Raw genomic sequence first — 26680 nt, 5'->3', positions numbered from 1 at the left:
ACAAGAGCAAAGTAAAGGCGGCAGTTTTTCCTCTTTCAGTCCCGATTCATGAAAACGTTACAGTGAAGAGGCATGACGATCCTTCAAATGAAATGAAATTTTCTTTCTTTCATGTTCGTCAGGAAGCAAATCACAGGTGTGAACGGACTGACCATGAGCCGCTTTGGTTACCTTCACACGCCTCCCTCCTCTTCATCTCCGAGGAGTGTTTATGGGCTATAATGACGCCATTAATCAAGTTAATGGAACATGTGAGAATGGACTAACGGCGGTCAACCCCCCCTCCCCACACCCCCCACCTTGCGGAGACACCTCGATCCGCCCCGGGACGCCCCTGAGGGTGACACTCGCCGGTTCACGGCCGAGGCGGGCCCGCCCATCTGTCAAAGCCGCTTCCCGAAACCCGCCGCCTGACGTCCTGCGTATGTGCGCTCCGCGGGGAAGGCTTGTGCATCAGACGCGGCCGCCGTCGGCGCCGAGTCCGCCGAAGGAGAAGCTCTGATGGCTGTAAAGGTCGCGACCTTAGTGAAAGGCCAGGGCGCGGAGTCGGCCCGGGGAAAAAAACTGCACTCTGAGCCGTTTTTCAAAAGGTGAAGAAAATTAATTGACGGAGGATTTTTTTTTTTTTTCCCCCTCTTGTTTTATTGAACAGTGCCAGCGTCTAAATTAATAATGCTCGGCATCTTGTAGAGCTCCCTCAACCAGAGATATTCCTGCCATCTGGACAGTTCCAAGAATGTCAGAAGACAGCAACGTTATTGACTCATCATCACTTGTAGTAAGTCGACAGGACTCCGCTGCATGAGGCCGCTGTGTAACCGAGCAGGCTGACTCACGTTTGTGTCTGTAAGCCACACAAAAGGATTGATATCCTGTACTCAATGATAGATTTAGAGTTTGGATTCTCTCACTGACTGCAGTAATGAAACGTTTCAGAGCCTGACTGTAGCAGCCAGGAGTGTATGGTGCAAAGCGCAGTGCCAGCGCATGTCGGCATGTTTAATTGATGCGTGGCTGGATCACAAAGGACTGTAGTCCAAGTAAACAAAGGATCAGCTTGTCCAAAAGGACGGAGTCTCAGCTGGTTGGGCTGTGCAAGGATATATTCCGAGTGAAACTCGGAAAACAGTAGGGTATACATTAAAAAGGTTGTAAATTTAAACTAAACATAATCCAACATAACTCCTAAACATTTTGTGTAAAATAAAAGATTTTCTGGGGCTAACTCTGAAACCCGGAAGAGAAAACGCTCTGTTTCACTGAAAATCCCGCCTCTCCCCCCTGTGGACTTTGACTGACAGCGTACTTCAACCAATCGCAGCTACATTAGCATCTCTAAGGGTTAGCTTTAGCTCTTTAGCTCTAGCTTCTCTACACACAAAGACAGGCGAAAACGTCTTTTCCTGTTAGAAACTCACCAAGCGCAGACCCTTCAGACTCTTGGCTCTTGCTTGATTGTTGCTTTCAGACGATGCTTAAAGTTTATATCCGTAATCGGAGATACATGTTTGTGATGAGTACATAACTATATAACAAGGTGAAAACATACAAGAAGTGAATTTTGCATGATACAGCCCCTTTAAAGCAATTCAAGTCGGAAAAAAACATTTCCAGGATTCTAATACTTCTATTGCTGCTGCCTGAAAGCGCTGGTATTCAGTCAAAGTTGTGAAAATTAAACAAAATAAAATAAAATAAAATAAAATAAAATAAAATAAAATAAAATAAAATAAAATAAAATAAAATAAAATAAACCTGTAAAAAAAAAAATCTGTTTAAGAAAGCGATCACTTGATTCAAGCCGGTGGGCAGTGCACCGTGTAGATTCATGCAGCAGAGGTAATGATTGGGAAAATGACTGTGTAAGTCCATATTTAGATCCCTGACACCTACTGGCCAATGCTCTCATGCAAGAAATATAAAGAAATATGGTGGCACAAAGGCCAAGATGGCAGCAATATTTTTTTGTTTCACCTAAATTGTGTATTGTGCTGTTTGATCACACACAGACACACAAATGATGATGGCTGCCAGAGCCTTGCTCAATTCATAATTAATCATCGAACCACCAACCGTTGAGTCAGAAGACGGTTAAGAAGCTATGGAATCCGATCACAGCCTCTAAATACGCTTTTGGTCAATAGCTTGACGAAAGTGTCCTCTGGGAACCAAAAAAAAAAGAAAGTGTCCCGTTCTCTCTTGACATTCTAACGACTTTGCCATGCCTGATTTTTACTTGCCTAACAAAACAGGAAGAGTGTCGCTCGAAAATGAGACAGGATGAGATCAGCCTCGTAAACCAGCCCCTCCCACACCACATGTGGATTGTGGAGCTTGGGTGGGTCAGGGGACACGGCAATACAAACTTCCTGCAGGGGGCGTCGGTTACTCCTTTGACTGACAACGCTCTTCAGTCAATCAAGCGCTTCAAAACAAATACCTCATCAGAATGCTCTTGCTTTATTGTTGTAAAACTTTGCATTTTGACTATAAACTTTACTTATTGCAGCTTTCAGACGATGGTTAATGTTCATCTCCGTAATCTCCGCTATGTCTGTTTTGGAAGAAGCTACGCGCAGTGATGGCGCCGCTTCCGGTTTTTCTACCAGAACTCGCCAAAGAAATTTGAAAACAAAAATCAGCAACGCTGATTGGCTCGTCAGTCGCACTGCCCCATTGCATTCTCTTATTATTGCCTTGTCCCCAGACCCATCCCAGCTCCATGGTTTACCAGGGTGAGATGGGATGCACCACCAACTCGACGGAAATCCCCAACACGCTGTTTTCTGACGTTCGCTTCCATCACGCACCCCTCAGAAGGGGTGTGTGATGGAAGCGAGGGTGTTACTGGCTCGGCCTGTCTCGCTTCTCGCATCACTCCACCGACGCTCAAGTCAACAACACAAGAATCTGAATAAAACAAATCCCAGCGGTTGTTGCACCTGTTCTTCTCCCTCTGGCCATTTTGTCCTGCGTCCCTTGAGCATTCCGTCTTCCGCCGCGCCCCCCTGAAACACCACCATCGCCATCACCACCAGCAGCAGCAGACCCACGCACCTCCTCAAACGAGCGGCGCTGTAATTGCTTGTCAGAGCTGTCGGCGTGCCTGTTTTTCTTCCCCGCACCTGACAAGAAACACATATTTACACACACACACACACACACACACACACAAAAATGAAATTACAGGCAATTTGAGAGCGGGAGCTTCTGCTATCGAGCTGTCCGAGTCGATGAAGTCCTCATCGGGGAGGAGGAGAGAAAGAAGAAGAAGAAGAAGAAGAAGAAGAAGAAGAAGAAGAACCACCATGTTGGAGAAGCGGGTTTGCCCTCCTCACTGCACTTCCTTTTACTCAACATTGCCTCCGTCTTCCTGCAGGTCGGCTGCCGGTCTTCGTCGGAGGGTTACGCCGACTGAGCAGCTTACGATCAAAACTCGTCGCGTTCCAGCGACAGGCTTCAGCTGATCGAATTAATAAATCACCGCTGCAACGATCCTCCGTTCAGAATACCTCAACTAATGACTGCGACTCACTGAGATGAAGGAGTCTTTGGGGAATCCGCTGCAAACTAATTGGATTTAAACTGTGGAAGTTTGTACAGTAATCAGACTTATTCCTGTACAGTAATGAGACAAGGATGCGCGTTAAAGTGGTTTAACAGACGTGATTAGTCCATTATTTTTAATCATTAAATCCGGATGTTTTGCATGGCTTTGTGAAGCTGCGGTGTATTTTTCGACATGGATTCAGATAACTCTAATTACAGCTGAAAGAAAAACAAATGTGCGATAATTTCAGCTTGACGTAGCTCCAGAGTAGTCAAACCTCACATGAACTTTTACGGTTTTGTGTGTTTTTGAACTTATTTTACAACATTGTCTCGTTTCTAATTTTTCATACTCCTGAGTTAAAATCGTTTTAATTGCATTGTAGAAATATAATTCAAATTTTTCAGATTGAATTACGTCAAAAACATATATATTTTTTGAATATACTGGAAAAAAAAATGTCAAAAATGAAGTGAAAAAAATATATAAGAACATTTTTGTTCAGTTTGATGATTTCTTTGTTGAAAAAAAAAAACATGGATTTGCAATAAAAACATTTTTAAAAAATTTAAAAAAAAATGTGAGGACCATGCAAGTGTAGGCTGAAGTACAGCAATGCATTGCTTTCTTTTAACTTTTTCCTGAATGTGCATATTCCCTTTTCTCTCTCTGTCATTCGTCATCTCACACTCCTGATTTTCTTCCCTGTTGTTTTGGTTTCTCGCCGCCCGGAGCTCCTTCCAGCTCGAAACATGTGCGAACCGGCGGCGGCGGCGGCGGCGGGATCCGCAGGAAGACGGCGCGCTCTCTGTATGTCAGCCATGTTTGTGGGTGTTTACTCTTGTGCCGAATTGTGTTTGACATTTGTTCCAGACAGATCTGTTTGGGGCCCGCCGGTATTTCGGGGGGACGAGGAGTCAACAGCGGAGAACGAGATGCGAGGCGGAGATGTGAGGAGGGTCGTGATGGGGAAGCCTATGATTGATATTCCCATTAGCCACCTGACAAGGTGAGGACAAGGCTCTGATAATGAATTGTGACACATTAATGAGCTTGTCTAGTGCAGACAATACCTGATCAGTCCCTTCACCATTTAACCTTTGGATACCGGGGAAGGAAACTTGCAGGCGAATAAAGGTTCGGAGTCACGTGTGAAAAGTAACGCTCCACTTTACCGAATAAGTTTCGTATCTGATGGAAGTTTTGTGGAAGAATGATTTCGCTTCTGGGCTCCAGAGGAAAAGACAGATCCATCCTATTTCGATAAACTGCATTTTACTTTGCAGATGTAATTATGCGCCAACAGAAAACTGGAGACAGATGTAAATAAAAATGACTAATTGCTCCTCCAGCAGATGCTTCACCTTGTTTCACTTGTCGCGGAAAGTTTTTCGAGATGAACGCAAGTCATGCAGCGAGTTAATGAAGTTTTTACACCAGTGGGAACAAGGAGGGTTGAAGAGTACAGATGCCCTCTGTTTCAGCGGCTTATCGATATTTAAATCACTCCAGCTATAAGCAGACTGAGAGCATCGATCACATTTAATTTATCAAAGTGGCAAAAAAAATGGAGCAAATGTTCACTTTTTTAACTCCTGCATCTCTCGAGACCAAACGTCTTCAAGTCCCCCAGGGAGATGTAGAAAACGGGACGAGGAACAAAGTGTAACAGTGTCTGCAGAGGCAAATATTAGCTCTGCAAAGGAGCACTAATTAATGTTGACTGTTCTGTCTGATCACTCTTAGACACACAAACATGGACAATTGTAAACCCAAACCACAAATTAAAAAAAAAAAAAACTTTTAAAATAATGGTTAAAGTTTTAGAGTCAAAGTGAAAACGAACAGGTTCTGATGAAAAGATACACAGTGAAATACAAACTACATGACAAATCTCTATGCAGCATTGTTAAAACTGAACCAAATCTCATCAATTCAACCATTAATTGTCAAAAATTCTTAAGGATTTCTGGTGTATCTGATACAAGCCACATAGGTCTGTAAGAAACGTCCAGATAAACCGACTTACAGAAGGTTTTTACGTAGTTTTCCTTATATGTCAGATAAATGTATCAATCAGGTGCAGTAACTGGGAATAGAAAACACTTTGGTAAGCTCAAGGGGCAAAACATTGTTGTTTGTATAACTTATAAACAGTGCTAAAATAATAGTTATTACAATATTGAAGTGAAATGCATTCACTGTATTGAAATATTTCCTTTTGAAAAGGGTGAAGAATCTTAAATACACAATTTTTTAACCCCACTGCTCTTCAAAGGAGCGTTGGACTTCCAGAAAAATGTGCCACTCCCAAAGATCTTGAGCTAGTCTGGTGATCTTATACCAATCTGACGCGGTTCGACGCATTTCCTGTTTGGTGGTCACCGTTGTTGTAAGTGTGCAGTGGCAGCATTCCCAGACGGAGTCTTCCCCCACTTCCAATGGTGACGGAATGGAGAGGTGGGTTTTCCTCCATGGAGTTGGAATTGAAAAGTTCCACCTTAGGAGCTGGCGATTTCATGCCCGTCTGACCCAGTTTGAGGCAGTTCCCATTCCGCTGATGGTTTCCAGCTCAGTTTGGGGCGGCCATGTTTTTCTTTTTTTTTTCTTTTTTTTTGTGCCCTGCGAGTTTGACTTGCCGCACAATCCTTAGGTTTCCAAAGCAATCGCATCCCAGGGAGCACCTGGACCCTGTCTGCGATGCCTTTGGTCTGCAGTCTGACAGCTTTAATGCTGGAGATCTTCAGCTAGGTTTAAGCTTCAGGTCTCACTTGACATCTGTTTTCAGAGCAGATATCGTCCCTCTAGAATCCCGAATAAAGATGAAAAATGACTGAATCCTCCCGATATGTTGCACAGGTATTTTTGTCCTACAGTTCCAGGATTCCTCGGCACGCTCAAACAAGTTTGTAATCGTGTGTGCGCTGTTTGTGTGGACATATTGACGTTGCCCCCCCCCTTTCCGCGGTGCCTCATTGGGACGCTGGCCGGCTCGGTCTAATCCCCGGGGAGCTCATTAGAATCAGCGGAGAGGAGAGGGCCCCAGACAGGGTCAGGACAAACTGCACCGCTGAGCTGCATAGTGATGCCTTCCGCTCTGTCTTTATGTCTGTTTGGTTTGGCTGCATGTCAGCTCATCTGAGCGGATGGCAGATGAGAGATTGGCCCGCTCAAGCACTTGACAACCATGTTGAACACCCATACACACACACACACACACACACACACACACACACAGACGTATAGCGAGCCCGCACATGGACGCGTCAAATACCTACTCCTCACTTACCAAAGAGCGATCGGACGCACAACGCGAAGGACCGTCAGTCACCCCGCTGTCACGCGAGCATCCAGTGTGATGTATGACAATAAAAGGGGGGGGGAGGGGGGGATACGAGCAAGGTCAGACACTCCGCCGCCCGAGAGACACTCATTAAATGCTTATGAATCTCAAGTGGGAGTCCGCAACGGCGCGTCTTGAAACTGTACGGCTTTGGAATTCATCGACGTGTGTGATCTCTCTCTGTAATCTTTTACCTAACACAAAGACGGATGGCGACGCCGGGAGCTTCCCTGCCTCGTCCCGTCTCCCGGGGGGGGGGATCCGTTTTGACAAGTCCAACAATGTTCATAACACTCTAACCGGCGTGGTTTACCGGAATGAAGCCGTTGCTGTGATGGACGAGGAGGAAAACTCAACGCTGGCTTGAGAAAACGAAGAAAATGTGCAGACTATCTGGCCGTTTCCACATTCAGATCGCACTGAGAATCAATCAAAACACCAATATGATGATATCATTATTATGTATAAGGAATAAGGTTAGGGTTAGGGTGGCAAGGGTTAGGGTTATTGAGGCACTTCCACAAATTTTTACAATATAACTCCATTTTCTATCCAGAAATGCAGCAATAAAGCAGATTTATGTATCATGGCGAATTAGAAACACTCATATAAAGCAGCATTCCCCAGCAGCTAAATGATGAAACACGTCCCGTCGAATGCGCCACATTCAAAGTGTTGATAGTAAAACGTTCCTGTGTGTCCTCTGGCTCATCGGGGGTCAACATGCGAAGAATAAAAAAAAAAAAAGTCAACAGTGCAGTAAACACTCTCACAGCGCCGCCTGTCTCCCCGCGATGCTTCAAGGCTCACTTTCACACTTGTCACACGCGTGTTTGATGATGCAGACGTGCGCTCACGCACGTAGCCGTTATGCATAATCGCGTTGGGTGTCAGACCTGTGCTGACTCCACTGATAGTGAACTGACGGCAGTTTAAAGAGGCGGAGACGCTGACGGAGGACTGCAGCGGCTGCTCGCGTGGATAGACGGAAGCGCCTGAAATCCGGGGTCAAACACAGTCCCGTGACCACGGAAGTGAAGGGTGTGATCCCAAATTTAAAAAAAAAAAAAAAAAACATGTTAGAGATGAAAAATGAAACAAAATGAAAAAAAATAATTTAATGAAGTAGAATTTTTTTTTTTTGAAAGCTAAAAGTTGATTAAAGGAATAAAAATCAAAGAAAAAATGCAAAAAAATGTAAAAAAAAATATTTAAATAATTGAAAATATTAAAATTAATTTATACAAAAAATTAAATATGAACAAAATATTTCAAAAATAAATCAAAATTAAAATAAAAAATTAGGGATGTGCGATACCACTTTTTTTTAGACCAATACCAAGTACGAGTACTTCATCTTCAGTACTCACCGATACCGATACTTGCATACCGATACTTTATACACATAAAATTTAAAATAATGCAATGAGATTATTTTTGAAAATGAATTTTATTTCCAATAAAAAGGCAGCCCAGCCACTATGTTTAAGTCCAAAATAATAGTCTGAAAAATAAAACAAGCAACTGAGTTTGCACTTATTTAAATGAAATTAAGTGCAAGATAAAACAATTTCTCTGAGTTTTACACTTTACATAAACTAAGGTTTTTAAATGTACTAATTTGAATGATTTTTTTTATGAACTAAAGTCAAAGATAGAAAAACCCCTGAGTTTAAAGAGTTGCTCGTGTTATTTGTGCTGCTCTCGGATCTCTGCTCTTCAGTTTCTCGGTCTTCTGAGTTTGCCGTCGAGTTGCTGCCGGAGTTTTCTTTTTTCCAGCACAACAGCGTCAGACTCTCGTCCACAAGCTTCGCCCTGAGGTGTTTAAACAAATTACTAGTGGTAAATGAACAACATCGCGCACCTCCTTTAGCAATTTTAGCATTGCAGAGTTAGCATTCTGCAAAGCTCGGCTCGTTTTCACTTATATAACAGAATTTCCACACCGGCGGAGTTTTGGTGAGACGAGCAGCCGTTCTGGATTCATCCTGTTGTCTCTGCTCTGGATGAGACTCATGGAGAAGTCAGACCGCTGCAGTGTAGCCCTGCGCCTGTCAGCGACTCCCAGAGAGGAGCTTCTTCCTCTTTCATGTGTGTCGGCAGCTTGCATCCCATTTGGTTGCACTACCGCCAACTGCTGGTGAGGAGGGCTTACTACGCGTGGGGTTTTCTTGCCGTGAGTATCGGCGGCTGGTATCGGTAGCCTTCACGAGTACCCGATACCTTGAAATAAGGCCAGTATCGGCCCGATACCGATACCTGGTATCGGTACTCGCACATCCCTATAAAAAATAAAATCAAACAAAATAAATCAAAATTACAAGGGACAAAAAAATTTGTTTTCAGTCCATTTTTCTTTAACTATTTATTTATTTACTTATTTAATGCAGAAAAATTCTGAAACATATTTCCAAATAAAAATTTAGACTGGATGGAGAATCATCTTAAATGGGGAGATATTACATTAAAACACAATGATTAAAAATGAAAAAAATAAATCCATGGAGGAGCCGAATTCGCCGGATTTTTTGATTTTCTTTCTCTGCGTTTATTAATTTCATTGCTAAGCCATTCAGTTTGACTCGTCCATATCTCGTCTTGTCCGTGTCTCTCACACACTTGGTCCATTCCTGCATCGACATCCCGCTGGTTAAAGGACGAAGACAAAAGACTGGGTGCTGATTTAGAGGACAGAGCAGATGGTCATGTCCCTTACCTTAACGCCGGTGTCTGCAGCCGGCCCCTTAATTCATCTCCACTCCTGGGAGAGCCTCCAACATGGCCGCATCGCTAAGCCGCTCACATTCCGAGCTGTCCTGGAATGGATGGCGAGGGGTGAGGAGGGCCAGAGATGCTGTTATTGCTCCACAAAAGCCTGTGGACACATAAAGAGTTTATCATCTGGGTGAGCAGAGAGCAGGCCTGCTAATATCCTGAGGCTATCGCAACACTGTCCAATGAAGTCTGATTGACTCCATACATCAAAGCGTGTGAAGACGGAGAGAGGTTTCTCTGAGCTCGGGCAGAAATCCCCCCCACACACACACACATATATATCCACACACACACACACACACACACGCACAGGAAGCTCATGACTTTGGTATAATTGGGAAAGTGCTGTGAAAGATGTGGGGTTGGGGGGGAGGCAGCGTGGTCACAACAGTGGGGTGTTGGCTGCTTCTCCGCCCACTAGGGGGGCCAGCTATTATGAATGGACCAAACAGCAGGACAGGAGGCTTGATTGGAAGCAAGCGGAACCTGTTTGTTGTTTAAAAAGCCTCCCCTCTCCCTCTCTCTCTCTCGCTCTCTCTGTCCTCTGCTCTCTCCATCTCTGTGTAATTAGGGTGCTGGCTGGAAGAATGATCAGCTGTCATCCCCAATGGTGGCCTTCCACCGCCTGAATGTCAACACTGTCTGAGACCTCCTGTCTGAGTGAGCAGCACACTCAATTAGAGACACTCAGTCACCGCAGGAGCCGCCAGGACAAACACACCGACACATTTACCAACACACGCTCACAATGCATACGAGGCGGCTTCGGTGGGTCCCGGATTTCCGGCTGGAAGCACCACGAAGTAACCATTGCTTACTTTGCTTACTCAACAAGGAAAACAGAACAAAAAAAAAAACAAAACAAAAAACTCTGGTCTGAGTTACACAACTGCAAAAATATTTGTCTTTACTAAAATAAATAACCATAAGGTTGAGTTTTTGTCTCCGTTTAGAGACGCTTTCTGCCTGTATTTGCTGGATTTCTTACACTGTTCAGCATCATTTTCTTTGACAAATTGCAGAGCTGCTGCACACCATCTGGCCGTCTCCGGGACTCTTCACATGTTGGAGATTTAGCTGATGCTATTATCCACGCCGACACATGATGGAGCGAGCAGGTGGAGGGTTCAGTGCCTTCGCTTTAAAACACGGCGAAGTTGGACGTGAACTGTTTGCTTACAGGATCTTTTTTTTTTTTCTTCTTCTTCTTCTTTTTCGCTGCTGACACATGCAGCGGCTCCTCGCAGAGCTCCAGGGTCTTGTACAAGGTGCTCTGAAAGGTAATCAACTGTGCAGAGTCAAAGGGCTTCGGTGTGATTTGGCAAATCGTGCGTGGTGGCTAAATGTTGAAGAGGAGCCCCACAGAAGGAGAGAGCACAAATAGAGAGTCATAAAAGGCCATTTTCTGCTTCAGAAATCGAGTTTAGTTGTGTATCTGTTTTCACAAACCTCTCTTTTTACGACTCTCTTGAAGATCAAGCTCTATACAGCACAAGCTTTCACTATGGGGGCAAATTTAAGTGAAAACGGAAAGCTTTCGTTGTGTTTTGGTCATCCGTTTACACACAGCAAATTTTCCCGTGTTGAATTAACTCTGAAAGTGTCAAAGAGCGGTCTCATATATACACTTTTGTAGTGTTAAAATCTCAACACTGACCAGTGTTACTTTTCTAATGCTGACACTCTGTAGAGTTATATTAATATTCCTCTCTGTTGACCAGTGTTCCTATTTAACTCTATACAGTGTTGATTCTCAGAATGAACACTTTAAAGTGTATATTTTAACACTTACATTTAACACTACAACAGTGTATATATGAGACCACTCTTAACACTTTCAGAGTTAATTCAACACTGGGAAATTTGCTGTGCACGGCAGCGGTGCTTGAAGTCACTGAATATGTGGCTGTTTGAAAACACAACACCAAAGGTGGAAGTTTATGAAAATCCTATCGCTCTGTTTCCATGGAAATGGGTCAAAATGCAAAAAAAAAAAAAAAAAAAAAAAAGTCTGATTCGCTCCATGGAAATGGAGGGAAAAAGCAAATTTTGGACAAACGGCACCTAAGGTGGAACTTTTCAAAAAAGCTTCAAATCCATCTTGGACACAGGTGAAAACGCAACTTTTCCAAAAAACAGTCTGATTCCATTTCAGTGAAAACGGGTGGAAAAAGCAACCTTTCGAAAAAAAACTGCGACTCCATCTCTATGGAAACGGGAACCCATTCTTTAAAAAATGCTGTCACCTGTGGTGTTCCCCAAGGTTCTGTCCTCGGCCCATTGTTCTTACCATCGTGGCCAGATTATCATCCACTGCAGATATGCTGCTATGCCGACGACACCCCGCTCTGCATAAAACCGGACCTTCGTCTTTCTTCCGCTTCAATTTGATTTTTATTGCTGTTCTAAGTGTTTTCTATTGTTGTTTCCGGGCACATGCAGCTACGCCGTATATTTTTGGAAGACATCCGTGTGTTTGCTCATATATGTGCTTTGTGGGCAGAAACAGGAGGAGATTGAGTTTGGAGGAGAAAATTAGAGCGCTCCATCTCTGTCCCCGGGCCAGCCTCTGAGTGTGTGTGTGTGAGTGTGTGTATGTGTGTGTGTTGCAGAGTGGTGTGATTTGCCAGGGGTCACTGCAGGAATCAGGAAGGAGAAGTCGGAAAAAGAAATTCTCGACTAATCCGTTGTAAAAAGAGAGTCTAAACCACAGCAGGAGGACAGATTTACCTTCGAGTGTTGTCTGCAGTGTCAGAGTGAACAGATAGAAGGGGAAAAAAAAAACTCTGAAACTCAAATGATACAACTAAAATCATGACCTTTGTGTATATTTTTGCATATTTTCTGCAGACTCTTGTAAATCGTGAAATCCTTTTGTTACTTTTGTGGCTAATTTGATGTTTACTAGTTGGTTTGCCTTGTTTTCGTTGTGATTTATTCAATTCTGCATAAAAAATGCAATATAAATTGGGCTGGATTGATTTGTGACTGAAATATTGCTGGGTGATTCTTTCTGTCCACAGATTTATGCTCCAGTTTTGCAAAAAAACATGAAAAGAAGTACTAATTTATGAGTTACACTGAGGAAGAGGAGATATATGACAGTCAGTTATGAGAGAAGATTACTGAATTGGCATGTGGAAATGCGAAAGACAGACAGTTATCTTTTCGTCAAAATGCACATCTCAAAAGTTACCATTTCATTCGGATAACGACAGATTAGTTCAAGGTGAAGTCCACCAATATGGAGCTAAATTAAATATCCTTTTTATAGGTGATGTTGGACAACCTGGAATCGAACCAGGGTCCATGAGGGAGGAGTTGTCACCACCACACCACGGTTTGACCCATTTAGTGAGAGAGCTGTCCTTACAGATACTTCAGATGGCGCCATTGGGCGACAACTTGAAGTGAACTTGGTGAGTCTGCTTCTGGCTTTGAGGGATGTTGACCCAACATGTGTGTGCGTGACGGCCGAGTTCCGACCGAGCTCTCACCGCCTGGAGCGCGCGTTTGGACCCTCACGCCACCGTGGCCTCTCGGACCGACCCGCCGGCGGCGGCGGCGGCAGCCGGCGACACGGCACAGCTGTCACACGCCCGCAATCTAACGCATCGTCTTTGTTTTTGAATCACCCGATATCGCCGTTCGACTCCTCTCGTCGCATCCAGCCAGGGTTCGACTCCCGGCAGTGATTTGGTGCGGCTCTCCGGCCCTGACAGTCCGCCTCGGGCTGTTGTGCTCAACCTTTACCTCCTCTTGGCCTCCTCTGTCTGCCGCTCTTGTTTTCCCTCCGTCTCTTCAGCCACTGTCTCAGCTCTGATTACTATGCTGTGTGGAAGGGGGGAAAAAAAAAAAAAAAAAAAGCAGCAGCCTCACGGGAAGTTGTCTTCCTGTCTCATTTCCTTCCTCCACATGGTAATCCCGGGCTGCACAGCGGTGCCGGGGCGTCTTCGCTGGCAGGCTGCGGATGGGTCTCCTCGGGTCTGCCGTTCCCCCAGACTTCTGCTGGAGCCCGAGGCGCGGAGCCGACGGATCCCACAAGTTTTCCGTCGAGGTGTCGGAGAAATCTGCCTGCACGATATTACCATATGAGGGAATATTTCTGTCTTTATTAGGGGATATCTGGGACAAGTCGAAATTAGGGAGGCACTGCTATCACTTTTTTAAAAGGATGAGCGTAAGCACTAACCCTCAGATACCAAACACCAAAATAAGAACTAACCTCAAGCTACTCGCGGATCTCGATTACCGATACCAGTACTAAACATCTAACTGTTGCTTCTCTTTATATTTTGGCAGAACAGAATTTACAGACTGCGGACGTCATGTAAAACTTGACAGGTTTGTATCAGAGGAACTTTTATGTGTTCTCCACATAGTTTCAGATCAGATACTGGTCCCAGTATCGGTGCATCAGTCGTCAAAATGGTCATTTACTGTATTCAGTAGGAATATTAAAGGCCCAGTAATTACATTTCCTTCTTATCTGAAGCTATTCAAGTCCACTGAATTCTGTATTAACTGCGAAATGCTGTCTGAATTTGTATCACTGATCAAACAAAAACTGCGTCGGACTTTATCTGGACCTCTGTAATCGTGACGAGACCGAGCAGCCCGGGGTTAAACGGAGGTGAAAACGATCCGCCGTCAATATTTCCACAGCCCCTGGGCAGACCCACAATGCCCGTGTAAATTACTCATGTTGGCTAAACTGCACTTATAATCTGCTTTTTTTTTTTTTGAAACCGTAATTCCAAACGGAGACCATTTCTCGTGCTTCCTCGCTAACATGTGGCGCCACGACACGACGGGGGGAGATAACTCTGATTTATGCCTCATATCTTTAACCACATTAGGGGATCATTGTAATGGACACATTCGGGATTTAATTGCGCATTACACAACACCAGGAGCATCCGCCATGTTATTAGTATGTAAATATGCCAGCTGAAAGTTAAAGAGGCCAATATGTTGGAGTAATGATGTCACATTACAGAGGGAGATGAATAATTCCGAACGGGCGCCGTCAGATGTGCTGTCACGGCTTGAATCCGGCAGAACTCAAATGTTTGAAGAGGCGATTTCAAACGGCGGCTGATGAGAAGCCGGAACGGAAAAAAATGCTTTGCTCCGTTTTCTCAGAGGCTGCTTAACAAGTTGATGTACGTTGCATCGTGGGTTATTCATCCACCGTTCCATCAGTGCATTCGACTGCATTCAACTGCGTCATTTTTCGCATTTCCGTGGAAACGGACAACACTGCCACGTAAACCCGAATCCTTTCTGGTTTAGCGCTCTCCACTTGAGTCTTACTGTGTCAGGTTTGCATGTTCCACCATTCCAAGAAAACACGCAAAACGCTTCGCCTTTGTAAACTCCAGTGACTGAAGCCCAGGTGGCTCTCCGAGCGCAACTCTCATCCCGTATCTGAGGCGTCCTCGAGTGGAGCCGCCTCCTTCTGCGGATGGGGAACGCGCCGTCAAGGTGACACGCCGCAATTAAACGGCGGCGGCGACGGGCTGTCATCGCCGAGCGGTGTCACAGGTGTACGGGGCAGCTGTAAGTGTAATTGCTACAGGCCTCCGGGAAGAAGAAACCGAACCCCCCACCACCACTACCACCCACCCCTTGTCTCTTGGCTTCACTGGAAGATTGGCTTTAAAGGAGACTGGTAATACACTGACAAATGGTAATGCAGCAGTAGCCAAATTAACAGTGAACCCCCCCCCCCCCCCCCCCCCCCCCCCCCCCCCCCCCCCCCTTCCCACAATCCTTTGCTGTCTGCTGCGGGTGATAATGTGCAGAGTCCTGTCGGGAAGTGCGCTCAACGTCGAAGATAATCTGTCCATTATGCGGGGTTCAACGCGAGCAGGAGAGCGGGTATCAATTAAATTTCCTTTAACATAGCAAATGGAGGAGCATCTTTTTTTTTTTCTTTCTGGCAGTCGTTCGACCTAATATAGATTTGGAATGCGAGCGGGATAGAAGTGGAAACAGTTCAAATAAGAGTTCCTCTGCAGCAGAAGCCCCCGCGCTCTAAATTACTACGGTGGAACTAGATATGCTTACTAATTGAGTCTCGGTGCTGTGAGGGAGCTAATAGAGAGGAGAGAGAGAGGGGGGGGGGGGGGAAGGGAGGGAAAGAAAGGAGGGGGGGAGGGTTTCTCTTCATAAACAGTGTTTACTTAAAGCACCCCCATTGCCTTATTAGTATTAATAGCAGTGACTTCAGAAAGCTCATATTCTGCCATTGGACAGTTTTGTATTATTTATGATTGAAATGAAAGCCTGGGAGTGGAGCGGCATCGGAGGAGCGCTGCATAGCAAACGATGTTGCCTATGCCAGTTTACATAAGCAACACTTGAGTAAACAGCGGATTAAGCGCAGCAAGGGGCGAGAGGATGGGGGGAAAAAAAAAAAAAAAAAAATCGGGAGCAAAATGTTACATCCATACATTAGCCCATTTGAGGCGGGCTTCTGGAGGAAAGGCGGCGAGAACGCTGCGGACCTTTTTGATGCGGCCCGGGTCTTAATCTGCAAGTCCTTTTGAGCATGAAAGTGTGGTGCGTGCGCTGCAGAAATCTTCTCGCCAGAGCAACTTCTGCACGACCGAGGAGAGGGGTCAGAGCAAGAACAGCGCAACTTCAGGAATCCCTCGTCTTAATTAAAGACACCGGCTGCTAAATCGCGTTACTGAGGCTGTTAGCGTGTCTGTCGGGGGGCCGAGAGGAGAACCCTGGGATCTTGGATGAGGACTTGAACTCCCCTGCTGAGGTGTGGGTGAGAGACGGACGCTGAACCGTCCTTGACGGCAACGGAAGGTTCGACGCAATTTCACCTCAACATCAAATAGCTAGTTGAGGCTTTTGTGCATGATGCAAATGAAGGCAGGTGTAATGACTGGACAACTTTCCCAGTAAGGGTGGCAAATTCTTCATAATTATCACTACTGATCACCTCACAAATGCAAGTTATTGACAAGTATGACACCATGATCACACGTTTCCAAGTGAAAATTGAAAATGTTTGTCAGTCTCTGTTTAAATGGAGGAAAATACTCATTTCAGGCTGCAGCACTGCTGTAGAAAATAATTTTAAAAAATGGTTTCCAATGTGGAACTCGTCGAAAACAGCCCAACTGCAACTTGTGAAATATTCAGGAGAAAAACAACTTTTTTAAAACATTCCAATTCCATCTCCATGGAAACAGGTAAATACTACTTCCAGTTTAACATATCTTTAATGTTGTCATAGGGTGCCAAAGACGACACTACAGTGGGATCAGTTCACTATAAAAAATATGCTGTTGATTCATCTTTCTCAATTAAAGCAAGGCCATCCCTGAAAAAACACACAAAAAACCCAAACACCATTTATATTGCAACATATGTTGCTCCCAAGCCCGTAAATAACTAACAGATAATTGATGAACCCTGCAACTCACTGACAACAGGCAAGATGGTCACTCTCCAGTTTACCCCTCGGGACATGGCGTCTGCGAGTTTTACAAAGAATGATCGATTCTGATTGGTCAGACCGCGAAACGTGTCAGCGTTTTTCACCACAGCGCGTCTCAGACCAGCTCAGAGAATAACAGCTGTGTTTGTGGATGTGGTTTGTTTTTATTTTCACGGTGTTCCACGAGATTCCTCTGTACAGATTCTATCCTTCTAGACCAGCTAACTGACGTCTCATCACGCTTCCTCAAAACTGAAGTTATTCTTTTTAAACACTTGTCACACATTGATATGACAATTTTTAAGTGAAAACGGAAAGATTTCATTGCATTTTTAGTTTCCATTTATGTGTCAGTGGAAACCATGTAAATAGCTACGTTTTTGAAAATATTCCAACCTTGTCTCCGTGGAAACCAGGTAAAAAAGGCACTTTTCAAAAATTTTCCAACTCCACCCCCCTGGAAAGTAGGTAAATGGGTATGTTTGGAAAATTTTCCAACTCCATATCCATGGAAACCATGTAGATAGCCACTTTAGCAAAATTTTCTAACTCCTACCCCCTGGCAACTAGCCTCGTGAATCAGCCCCGCCCACTCCACATCCACATTTGGATTTAGTAGCTGGGGTGGGTCTGGGGACAAGCCAATAGAAAGAGAACGCGGCTCGGCCATGAAACGGCCGAGCCAATCAGCGTTGCCGCTTTTTGTTTTAAAATTTTTTTGGGCGAATTCCGGCAGCTAAACCGGAAGTGATGTCATCGCCGGGCGTAGCGGAGATTATGGACTTTAACCATCATCTGAAAGCTGCAATAAGTAAAGTTACAGCCAAAATACCAAGTATTACAACAATCAAGCAAGAGCAAGAGTCTGCGCCTGGTGAGTTTCTAACAGAAAAAGACGTTTTCGTGTGTCTTTGCATGTAGAGAAGCTAGAGCTAAAGCTAAGCGAACGCATTTTGATGACGTATTTGTTTTGAAGCGCTGATTGGCTGAAGTGCGTTGCGAGTCAAAGGAGTAACCAACGACCCCTACACAGAGTTTGTATTGGCTTGTCCCCAGACCCACCCCAACTACTAAATCCAAATGTGGATGTGGAGTGGGCGGGGCTGGTTCATGAGGCTACCTGGCAACAGCTAACTAGCTACTTTTGAAAAATTTTCCAATTCCGTCGACCTGGAAACCAAATAGGTACCTTTGGAAAATTGTTCAGACTCCTTCTCACTGGAAATCAGGAAAATAGCTACTTTTGGAAAATTTTCCGACTCTGTATCCATGGAAACCATGTAAATATCTACTTTAGGAAAAAAAATTCTGACCCCTTCCCCCCTGGCAACAGGTAAATAGCTACTTTTCCAAAATATCCCAATTCTGTCTCCGTGGAAGCTACTTTTCGAACATTTCCCAACTCCGTCTACATGGAAACAAGGAGAAACACAACTTTTCAAGGGATTTCTAACTGTGGAAATGAGGGGAAAAAAAAGAACTTTTCAAGAATGTAGTAAGCAAAAATGCTTAGTATATCTCAGCAAAAATGGGAAGAACGACTTTTTTAAAATGCCCTGACTCCAAGGAAATGGGGAAAAACAACACAACTTTTCTTGAAACGCTGCAACTGTGCATGCATGAAATAAATCAGTGAAATATTAACATAGTGCAGAAAGAAATAATCACCAGCAAACAACCAGGATATATATTGAATCAATCTTTATTTATATTAAATTAAAAATATACTTTTGACAGATTCATGTAAGAAACATGAGGAACGGTATTTCTATGATATAAAGCTTTGGGTATGGTTTCAAAGTATTCTGAGACAGTCAGCAATGACCGCGCTGGACAAAGGATGGAGGCGGGGAAAAAAATAAAGGTGTGGGAATCTAACGGAGAAGCGACGCTCCTTCCCGCCGCCGCGCCTCCTCCGAGAGCATGCAAAAGAAAGCAGGAGTGAAATAAATGCTCCGCCTTTTCAGGGTGGACTTGGCTCAGTAATATTCCCGGTAGAAAAGACATGGAGAAGGTAACACTGTTTATGTGAGGAGGTTGGCAGCACTGGTTTCAGTTTATTCAGGGAGGATCGTTGGCTTGGTTCTGGTGCTTTTTTTTTCATCACGGAGTGACGAAAAGGAAGCCAAACAGGGATTTACAAGGACTTGGAAAGCCCCGCCTTCCGTTTTTCTTTTCCCCCCACCCAACATCACTGTTATAGAGTTTTACATCGAAACTGAAACATTACATGAGGAAACGGGCCACTGAGTAGAGAGAGAGAGAGAGAGAAAAAAAAGGGTCAACAAGCACTTCGAAAATCAAAATCCCGGTAAGTCGAAAGGTACAGTTACATAAAGCAAATATGTACGCCTCTTTTTTTTGCGTGTGTTTTCTTTTCTTGTACAAGTCGTTATAAGCAGGAGGAAAAAACAGCAGAAGGAGAGATCGACCGATAGAAATCCAAAGCATCACCTCCTTATTTACAAATTCACCAGGTCGGCCATTTTTCAGTGCTTTTCCTTTTTTATAAAAATACTATTCACATTTGTTTGTTTGAAGTGTGTTAGATAAATTCTGAGGAGTCCCCAAAGATTCTGTACAGGTTTTACTGATAATTTAAACATAATAATAATAATATTTAAAAAAAAAAAACATTAATAAGTGGTGGTTTGTGCAATTTAAAAAAAAAAGACTGGAAATACAAACATGTTAAATAATGTACAGTAGCTAACACAAGAATGGGAAAAAAAACAGTATTCAAAAGACAATATCGGGAAACTCGACACACACACACGCACACAAAATAACTGATTTCAGAAATAAGGATTTCCCAGTTTGTGCTACTAAACTCTGTAAAAAATATCTGGTTGAGTCGTCCCACAGCGGACGTGAATTCGAATATACTGTGTAGAGATATAAAGGTGGAGGGCCTCGAAAACACTCACGTTGGGTACCATGCAGCGGAATATTTACTATACAACGAGACGACGCCTGTATGGTCGAAGGAGTCACTCCAGCACATGGCTACATGCCTTTTGCACCTTGGCTTGCAGAGAGAGAAAAAAAAAATGTATTCATAAAAGAAATTGGAAAAGGTCAGACTAAACACCAGAGTGTTTAAATCTGAGGCGGATAGCAGCAGGTAACACAGCCCTGAACGACCCAGGCGGACTGCGTTCGGAACCAGAAATGAGATGCTTGGTTGGGTTTTGACAGGTGTAGTCTGGGTAATCCCCCCAAAAAGAGGCGGTATTTAGGCTGAAGGCCCGTTTACACAACGTTTTCAAGTGAAAACTACAATTCCTATTGTGTTTTGGGTGTCGGGTTTCCGTGACAACGGTGTTGGTAACACTCCAAATTTGTCACCGCGTAAATTGGAGGAAACGTACCATTTAAAAAAATTATCCATCTATGTGGAAACGGGGAAGACCAAATTTTTGAAAATGGATCAGAAAGTGGAACTTTTCAAAAACGCCTGGACTCCGTCTCCATGGAAACAGGGGGAAATGCAAATATCTGTAAATGGTAGAATACTCAATCTCTGTGCAAATGGAGGATAACGCAACTTTTTGAAAAGGGCTCTCAAGATGGAACTTTTCAAAAATACTCAAGCTTTGTGGAAACGGGAGAAAATGCAACTTTTGTAAAATGTTTCGATTGATTGCAAGGACTGTTACTACGAATGTTTCCGCCAATTCCATGTAAAAGAACACTGATGTCCAAACGTCGCTGAGGAAATGCAAAACTTTTCTGATATTAAAACGCAAAAACGATGCGTTTTCACTTGAAACGTCGTGTAAACGGGGTCCGAGTTGGTGCCGACTCCTGTGGGACACTAATCTCTTTGACTGTCGCACAACAGAAGGCTTCTTATGTTGGTTATGACTGATGATTTCCCCAAATCTCCGAATCTCTGAGTACGATACTCCAACGTCTCCCACCATTGCTTCAGCTTAGAGGAGAAATAAACACTTCGACAAACAAACAACAAAAAAAAACATGTTTTTGAAGAAGTTTTGTGACCATTTGAGGCCGTTCGTCTTGGAACTCCAATCAGCTCTTGGTTTAAATGCGTATTTTGCATGTGTTATTCGGGGTGAACGAGTCAGAAACAGTGTTTTCTCCCCCCTCCACCACCACCATCCGTTTCTCTCTCCTTTTCCTGAAACCCAGATTTGGCAGTTGCTTCCATCGCTCAGTACAAACAAGCTCCAAATAAATATTTCACATTGATATTAAATGCCGTCTCTATTTCATTGAATCAGAGCTCTAAAAAGGGACTACAAAATACTCCTCCGTCAATTAATCATGAGATCGTTGAAAAGCGGCGTCATGAATACGGTTTGAAGCTCACGAAAACGTCGGAAACAAAAGACATTCTTGAAGCTGGTCAAGCACCGCGGTAAAAGCAACGTTTTAACTTGCGGCCGCCGTACCTTCGACGTTATTTTTTTTTTTTTTGCAAAGGCTTTTTGCTCTCTGAAGCGGCATCCGCCAGATAAACAAGTTGAATATTTCAGCAACGAAGAGCGGAAATCCTTCCTTCTACCCGCAACTTTGATCAAAGTGCTCCATGGGGAGGACAAACATATACAGCCTTACATGTGCGCACACACACGCACACACACACTCGAATACACCAGAGGAAGACCCAACGCAAGAAAGCAGCTCACGCCGAGTGATGAACAGCTACCGAAACACTGACAAAGCAGTATTTATGCAACGCAAATCAAGACGTCAGTGTTGTTGAAATTCCAGGACAAGGCGTTCTTCATGTTCATCCAAGTGAGATGTGATTCTTGCGAGGACCTCCGAGAAAACCCGGTTTCATCTCAAACGTTTCCAGAGCTTTGTTCTCTTTTTTTTTTTTTTTTTTTTTGTTTCTTTTCTACTTCTCCCGCACGCAGAGGTGTTCTGAATGGCTTTGGCAGAGGAAATAATGGCTGCAACACAAGTGCTTTTAGCAGCATTGACTGGCAGTTTGCCTGCAGAGGCATCAGGACTGAGGGTTAGCACTATTCTCCGGAGAATGACGGGACAATCGCTTCTGCGTAGGCTCAGCGGTTGAACGGAATCTCTTTATGGATCGAGATACGGCCGCGGAGGAGCTACTTAAGCTCATTTATATTCAATATTGGGAAAAGTGCAGTCATTTAATTTTGCCCGATAGGAATGAGAGTGGTTGGACGCAGGCCATTCGCCGATCGGAGGTTGGATACAGGTCACTGTCGTTCATGAACTTACATCTTCCGTCTTTATGTTTCTGCCATTGATCTTCACAGCAGAAATGTTAAAATCATTCCAACTTGCTTGCAGTCTCAATTGAGATTTAGTTAATGAGAATTTTCTCTTTTTTGCAGTGTACCTTTGACACAAAACATGGGAAATACTCATAAAATCAATGGTTTGTTTTGAATATCAAGCATGCATTTATGATCCAGACTAAACCAAACTCAAACATGCAGATTTTTCAAGAATATTGCTGATATCTTTCTAAAAAGTTACTGACTCGCTTTCGTTCCGTTTGATGGGGATTTGCAGGTTCGCCTGAAAAACTAGCTGTCATTATTTGTAGGGAAACAATTACCGGTGGCTGCGACTCTGCGACGACGGTCAGATAATCTAAAAGCTGTCGAGATCGCCGGACACCTGAAATGAGTTCTGTCAAGATCGTTCTACCTGGAGTTACCATGCAGACGAACGAGGAGTCGTCGGGTTCAGAGCATTTTTCGTCAAACTTCACGCTTCAATCGATGTTGGTCACCAAAGACGGACAACTTGAAAACATGTCTGTCTTAATGGTTTTATGAGAGAAAAGTTTAATTTTATGTTAATGTAACCAACAATGTGACTGCTGCCGATGGTTGCTGGTTGCACAAATGTTTCTCACACTTGTTACTCGAACAGTTTCTTGCTTCTCTTCCTTAAAAATAAGCTTTTACTCATTGATATTGCAACCTAACTTCAGCCTCATGCAGCAAACATATACATACAAACACAAAAGCCTAATTAATCCTGCAGCCCCATGGCCAGATTCGTGATTTTGCAATGAAATCCTTAAGAATTCTGCCACAAAATGGTAATTTCATCACAGTGTTGGTTCCAAATGTACTATTTATGCAAAAAAAAAAAAAAAAAAAAGAAGAGAGAAAGGCTTGCAGCTTTAAACAATCAGTCACCATTCACTGACAGCTGGAACAGCCAAAGTCAAACTGGCAGCACTACCGCTAACTCGATGTTAAAAGTCACTCTAATGAGAAAACTTGATCTTTGTGGGTAATTATTTGTCAAATAAATCATCGCTGTGAGGTTGTCAAGGCCTGCGACGGGCTCCTGATTTACAAGTTGCCCCAGTGAATCAAGGACAAATTACACTGGAATGGCTGCAAGAACACGGCTGAAGATGGAAAACGGTTTCAGAAGAGAGATGAGAGAGAAACAACAGCTTCCTTGCCATGTCAATAATATTATTCTCTTCTGGAAATGGAACCAGAATGATCGGACGACGTTTGGCACAGTCACAAATCCATAATATTGCATGTGAAACACCTTGGGATCCTGACTTGAACCGAGCCAGCCGAGTAAGAAATGGACGAAAAAGATAAAGAAAAACCCTGATATCGAATAATGCGTCTACAGATTTGGTGCTAGTTGTGCAATCGGACCACTCGGCGAGCTCGTTTACTCGGCTGTTGATTATTGGTGAAAGGTCTTTTAGCAGTCGACCCCATCAACAATGTCTCTCTTTCCGAAGATGTCCCTCCGGCTCCAGGCCGGCTCGCCAATTCGCGAAGATACGCACACTCGGCCCAATCGCACACCGACAAACACTCACATAAAAAGTATTCTGTTTTACTGTGCTCTGCTGGTGCTGTCTGGTTCATTCCTTGAGGTCTTCATTAGTTGGCTCGTATGAACTTTTCCTCCCCTCTCTGTATATTTCTTGAGCTCTCGCTGTTTCTGAACACTGTTTGGAGTCGAGCCGCTTCATAGATGATCATCTCCAATGACTTAGCAGGAGTTGCAATTTCCATAACTACATCTTGGTTAGCTTCGCGATCTAAAATGGGAATACCAGTGTTAAAAAACACCAAACAAACAAACAAAAAAATCTCCTTTCAGCACTGCGATCAGTGTTTATAAAAGAGTTTACAGTGTGTTTTCTCCTCTAACTTTTCCCTTGGAAAAGCTGCTTTTGATCAGTAGCCAGCAGTCCAGTGAAAACATGAGAACAGCAGTCACCCCGCATATTTTTCAGGGAGGTTTAAAAAGTCCGCGGTTGAAACTACAAATGCGAAAGGAGAGACCGTTGTAGTTCTGGCCATCACAGTATCACAGTTACAGTAGTAAGGTGAGTCTGAGATGAGTTTCATATATTGGATGCGTGGCGACGTGGACAACAACATGGGAGATGATTGATGAGCGCTCCGTCTTTCCTGACTGACTCGGTCTTCTCTCCTCCGTGATTGGCTCTCTTCACCTCACTCACGCTCCGCGGTCACTCACAAAAACCGGACATCTCCACATTTAAGAAACTGCGTCTGTTCAGTTCTCTTTGCCTCTTTCGAAAACCTCAAAAACAGAATATTGTTCATCCTCAGACCTTAATGCTGGAAAACAAACAAAAAACCCATAATAATAATAATAATAATAATAATAGTGGTGATAATAACAGTAGTATTAATAATAAAACATCTTGTTCCGCTCACAAATCTGACAGCGGAGTGGCTGGCAGTGAGTTCAGGTCCCCGGAGCTGCATCCACTGGGTTTCTGCGTGAGAACACCGACAGTACATGTAACTCGGCAGAAACGACCGTACCCTCCGCATTCTGAGAGACTCGGAGCACCGTCTCTATCTACAGGTCAGAAATGGGTCGGGGTGAATCGGGTGAAGGTGCGGTTCCTCTTGGTTGGGTCCACTTCCGTTGGATGTTGCTACAATCTACAGCAGATGGCGCGTTGTCTGGAGGGAGGATGATGGGCCGGCTTTGGTTGTGGCCTTGGCTTGGAGCCGGAGACGATGCCGGAGACGAGATCGGGCAAACGTTTGTGGAGTGGAACCGATCTAGACCACAGTGTTTCGCTGCCTGTAGGGCGGAGGGGGCAAGACGGTGCCGGATTTGAGGGAAAATTCAGACATGTACTCGGGATTCTCGGCCACCGCTGGCCGTATGTGTCCATTCTGCTTGTAGAAGAGCTTTGAGTTGGTGGAGCCCCCCTGGGCGCCATCGGGGACCGCCTGATTCGACGATTTGGGAGGCAAGCTGTGCTGCCAGTATTCTGGATTGTCAAAGGTCACCTTCAGCTTCTTCCCGGTGGCTTTACCCGACGTCAGCCCGCCGTGCTTCAGCATGCTCGCCGGGTGCGTGGAGGTGAGGCTCTGGTAGGCCGGCAGGCCGCCGTGCCCGATGGTGGCCGAGGTGGACAGGGCGCCCGACTGGCTCATCTGGGCCTGAGCAGAAGTTCCCGTTTGGCTCTGGCCCAGGGCGCCCGGCATGCCAGGTTTGATGGTGTGGTGGCCGTGGAGGATGTGAGTCGGGGCGCCGTGGTGGCACGGCATGCCGGACGGAGACGGCTGCGCCGCGGAGAGGGGGTAGTGGGGCAGGCTGGTCTGGATGGTCAGCGGGAGGTGGGAGCCTGAGGTCGTGGCCGGGATGGAGGAGGGAACCTGGGTGGGTAACGGCAAACCGTTTCTCCTCAGAGCTTCCAGGCCCAGCTCGGCGGGGCTGTGGAAGGTGTTGAGGTAGAGGGGCTCGTTGATGTACTCGTCCTCCCCTTTGGGCTGGCTGTTGGGCGTGCTGTGGTAGCCGGGGTTGTCCAAGGCGTGGATCTCGCCGTTTTTGCGTCGCGACACGAACGGATTCTCCTCAATGGGATTCAGATATTCTGCAGCACAAAGATTGGGAGCATGAGGGAGGACAGCAGGGCGGAAGGGAAGAAGAAACAGAGAAAGTCAATTTGTAAGAACACAGGATGGAAAATAATTTCAAAATTTAAAGACAGAGGCAGGAAAACAAAGCAAGTGAATATTAGAAAGAGAGAGAGAAATGCGATCACTTCCTAATGAGGAGAGAAGATGGAGATGGCGATGATAATGGTGCTAATGACTGCCACTCAGGACCAGATTGGCAAGTTGCCAAGAAATTCTTTGGCACTGTAAACTCCATCTGCCGGGGGTGAAAATGCCAACAAATGACCCCTCTTCGCTGCTTCCAAGCACGATAATAGTGGGGTGTGAAACCTATTGATTTTGCCCACTCCTCAGCTCCTTGACATTGCATCAGATGCATTTTGCTGCGGGCTTTGTTACATTTTTTTTTTTTTTTGAGCTGCTCAGAAAATCAAAGATGGTAGTGCGAGAGCAGGGCTGATGGACTGAATTATGATCAAAGGCAAAACATGACTCTGTAGTAGTCGCTGACATACACCGCCGTCGATGGGAACTCGGCCAGAATTTTAATCAATGGGATGAAATGAAATGAACAGGCGAAATGACAGGCCGACTTCGCTACAAAAAATGGTATTTACACTGTGAATGAGCGAAGAAATGACAGAGGAGAAAAGGTG

The 26680-nt window shown here is 44.6% G+C and overlaps 1 protein-coding gene across 1 annotated transcript in view; it reads right to left on the bottom strand.

The window, feature by feature from the left end:
• Positions 1-24974: 24974 nt before the first annotated feature.
• Positions 24975-26680, bottom strand: part of LOC115383847 (receptor tyrosine-protein kinase erbB-4-like) — a 267754-nt gene continuing 266048 nt past the window's right edge. Inside the window, exon 27 of the mRNA XM_030086039.1 lies at positions 24975-25999. Coding sequence (XP_029941899.1) covers positions 25179-25999 — 821 coding nt within the window. The 3' untranslated portion in view covers positions 24975-25178. The remainder of the gene's footprint in view (positions 26000-26680) is intronic.

This window comes from Salarias fasciatus (genome assembly GCF_902148845.1).
Source record: "Salarias fasciatus chromosome 23 unlocalized genomic scaffold, fSalaFa1.1 super_scaffold_20, whole genome shotgun sequence".
Lineage (NCBI taxonomy): Eukaryota > Metazoa > Chordata > Actinopteri > Blenniiformes > Blenniidae > Salarias > Salarias fasciatus.
Note: the sequence above shows the minus strand (reverse complement) of the source record. Positions and strands in the feature narration are given on the sequence as shown.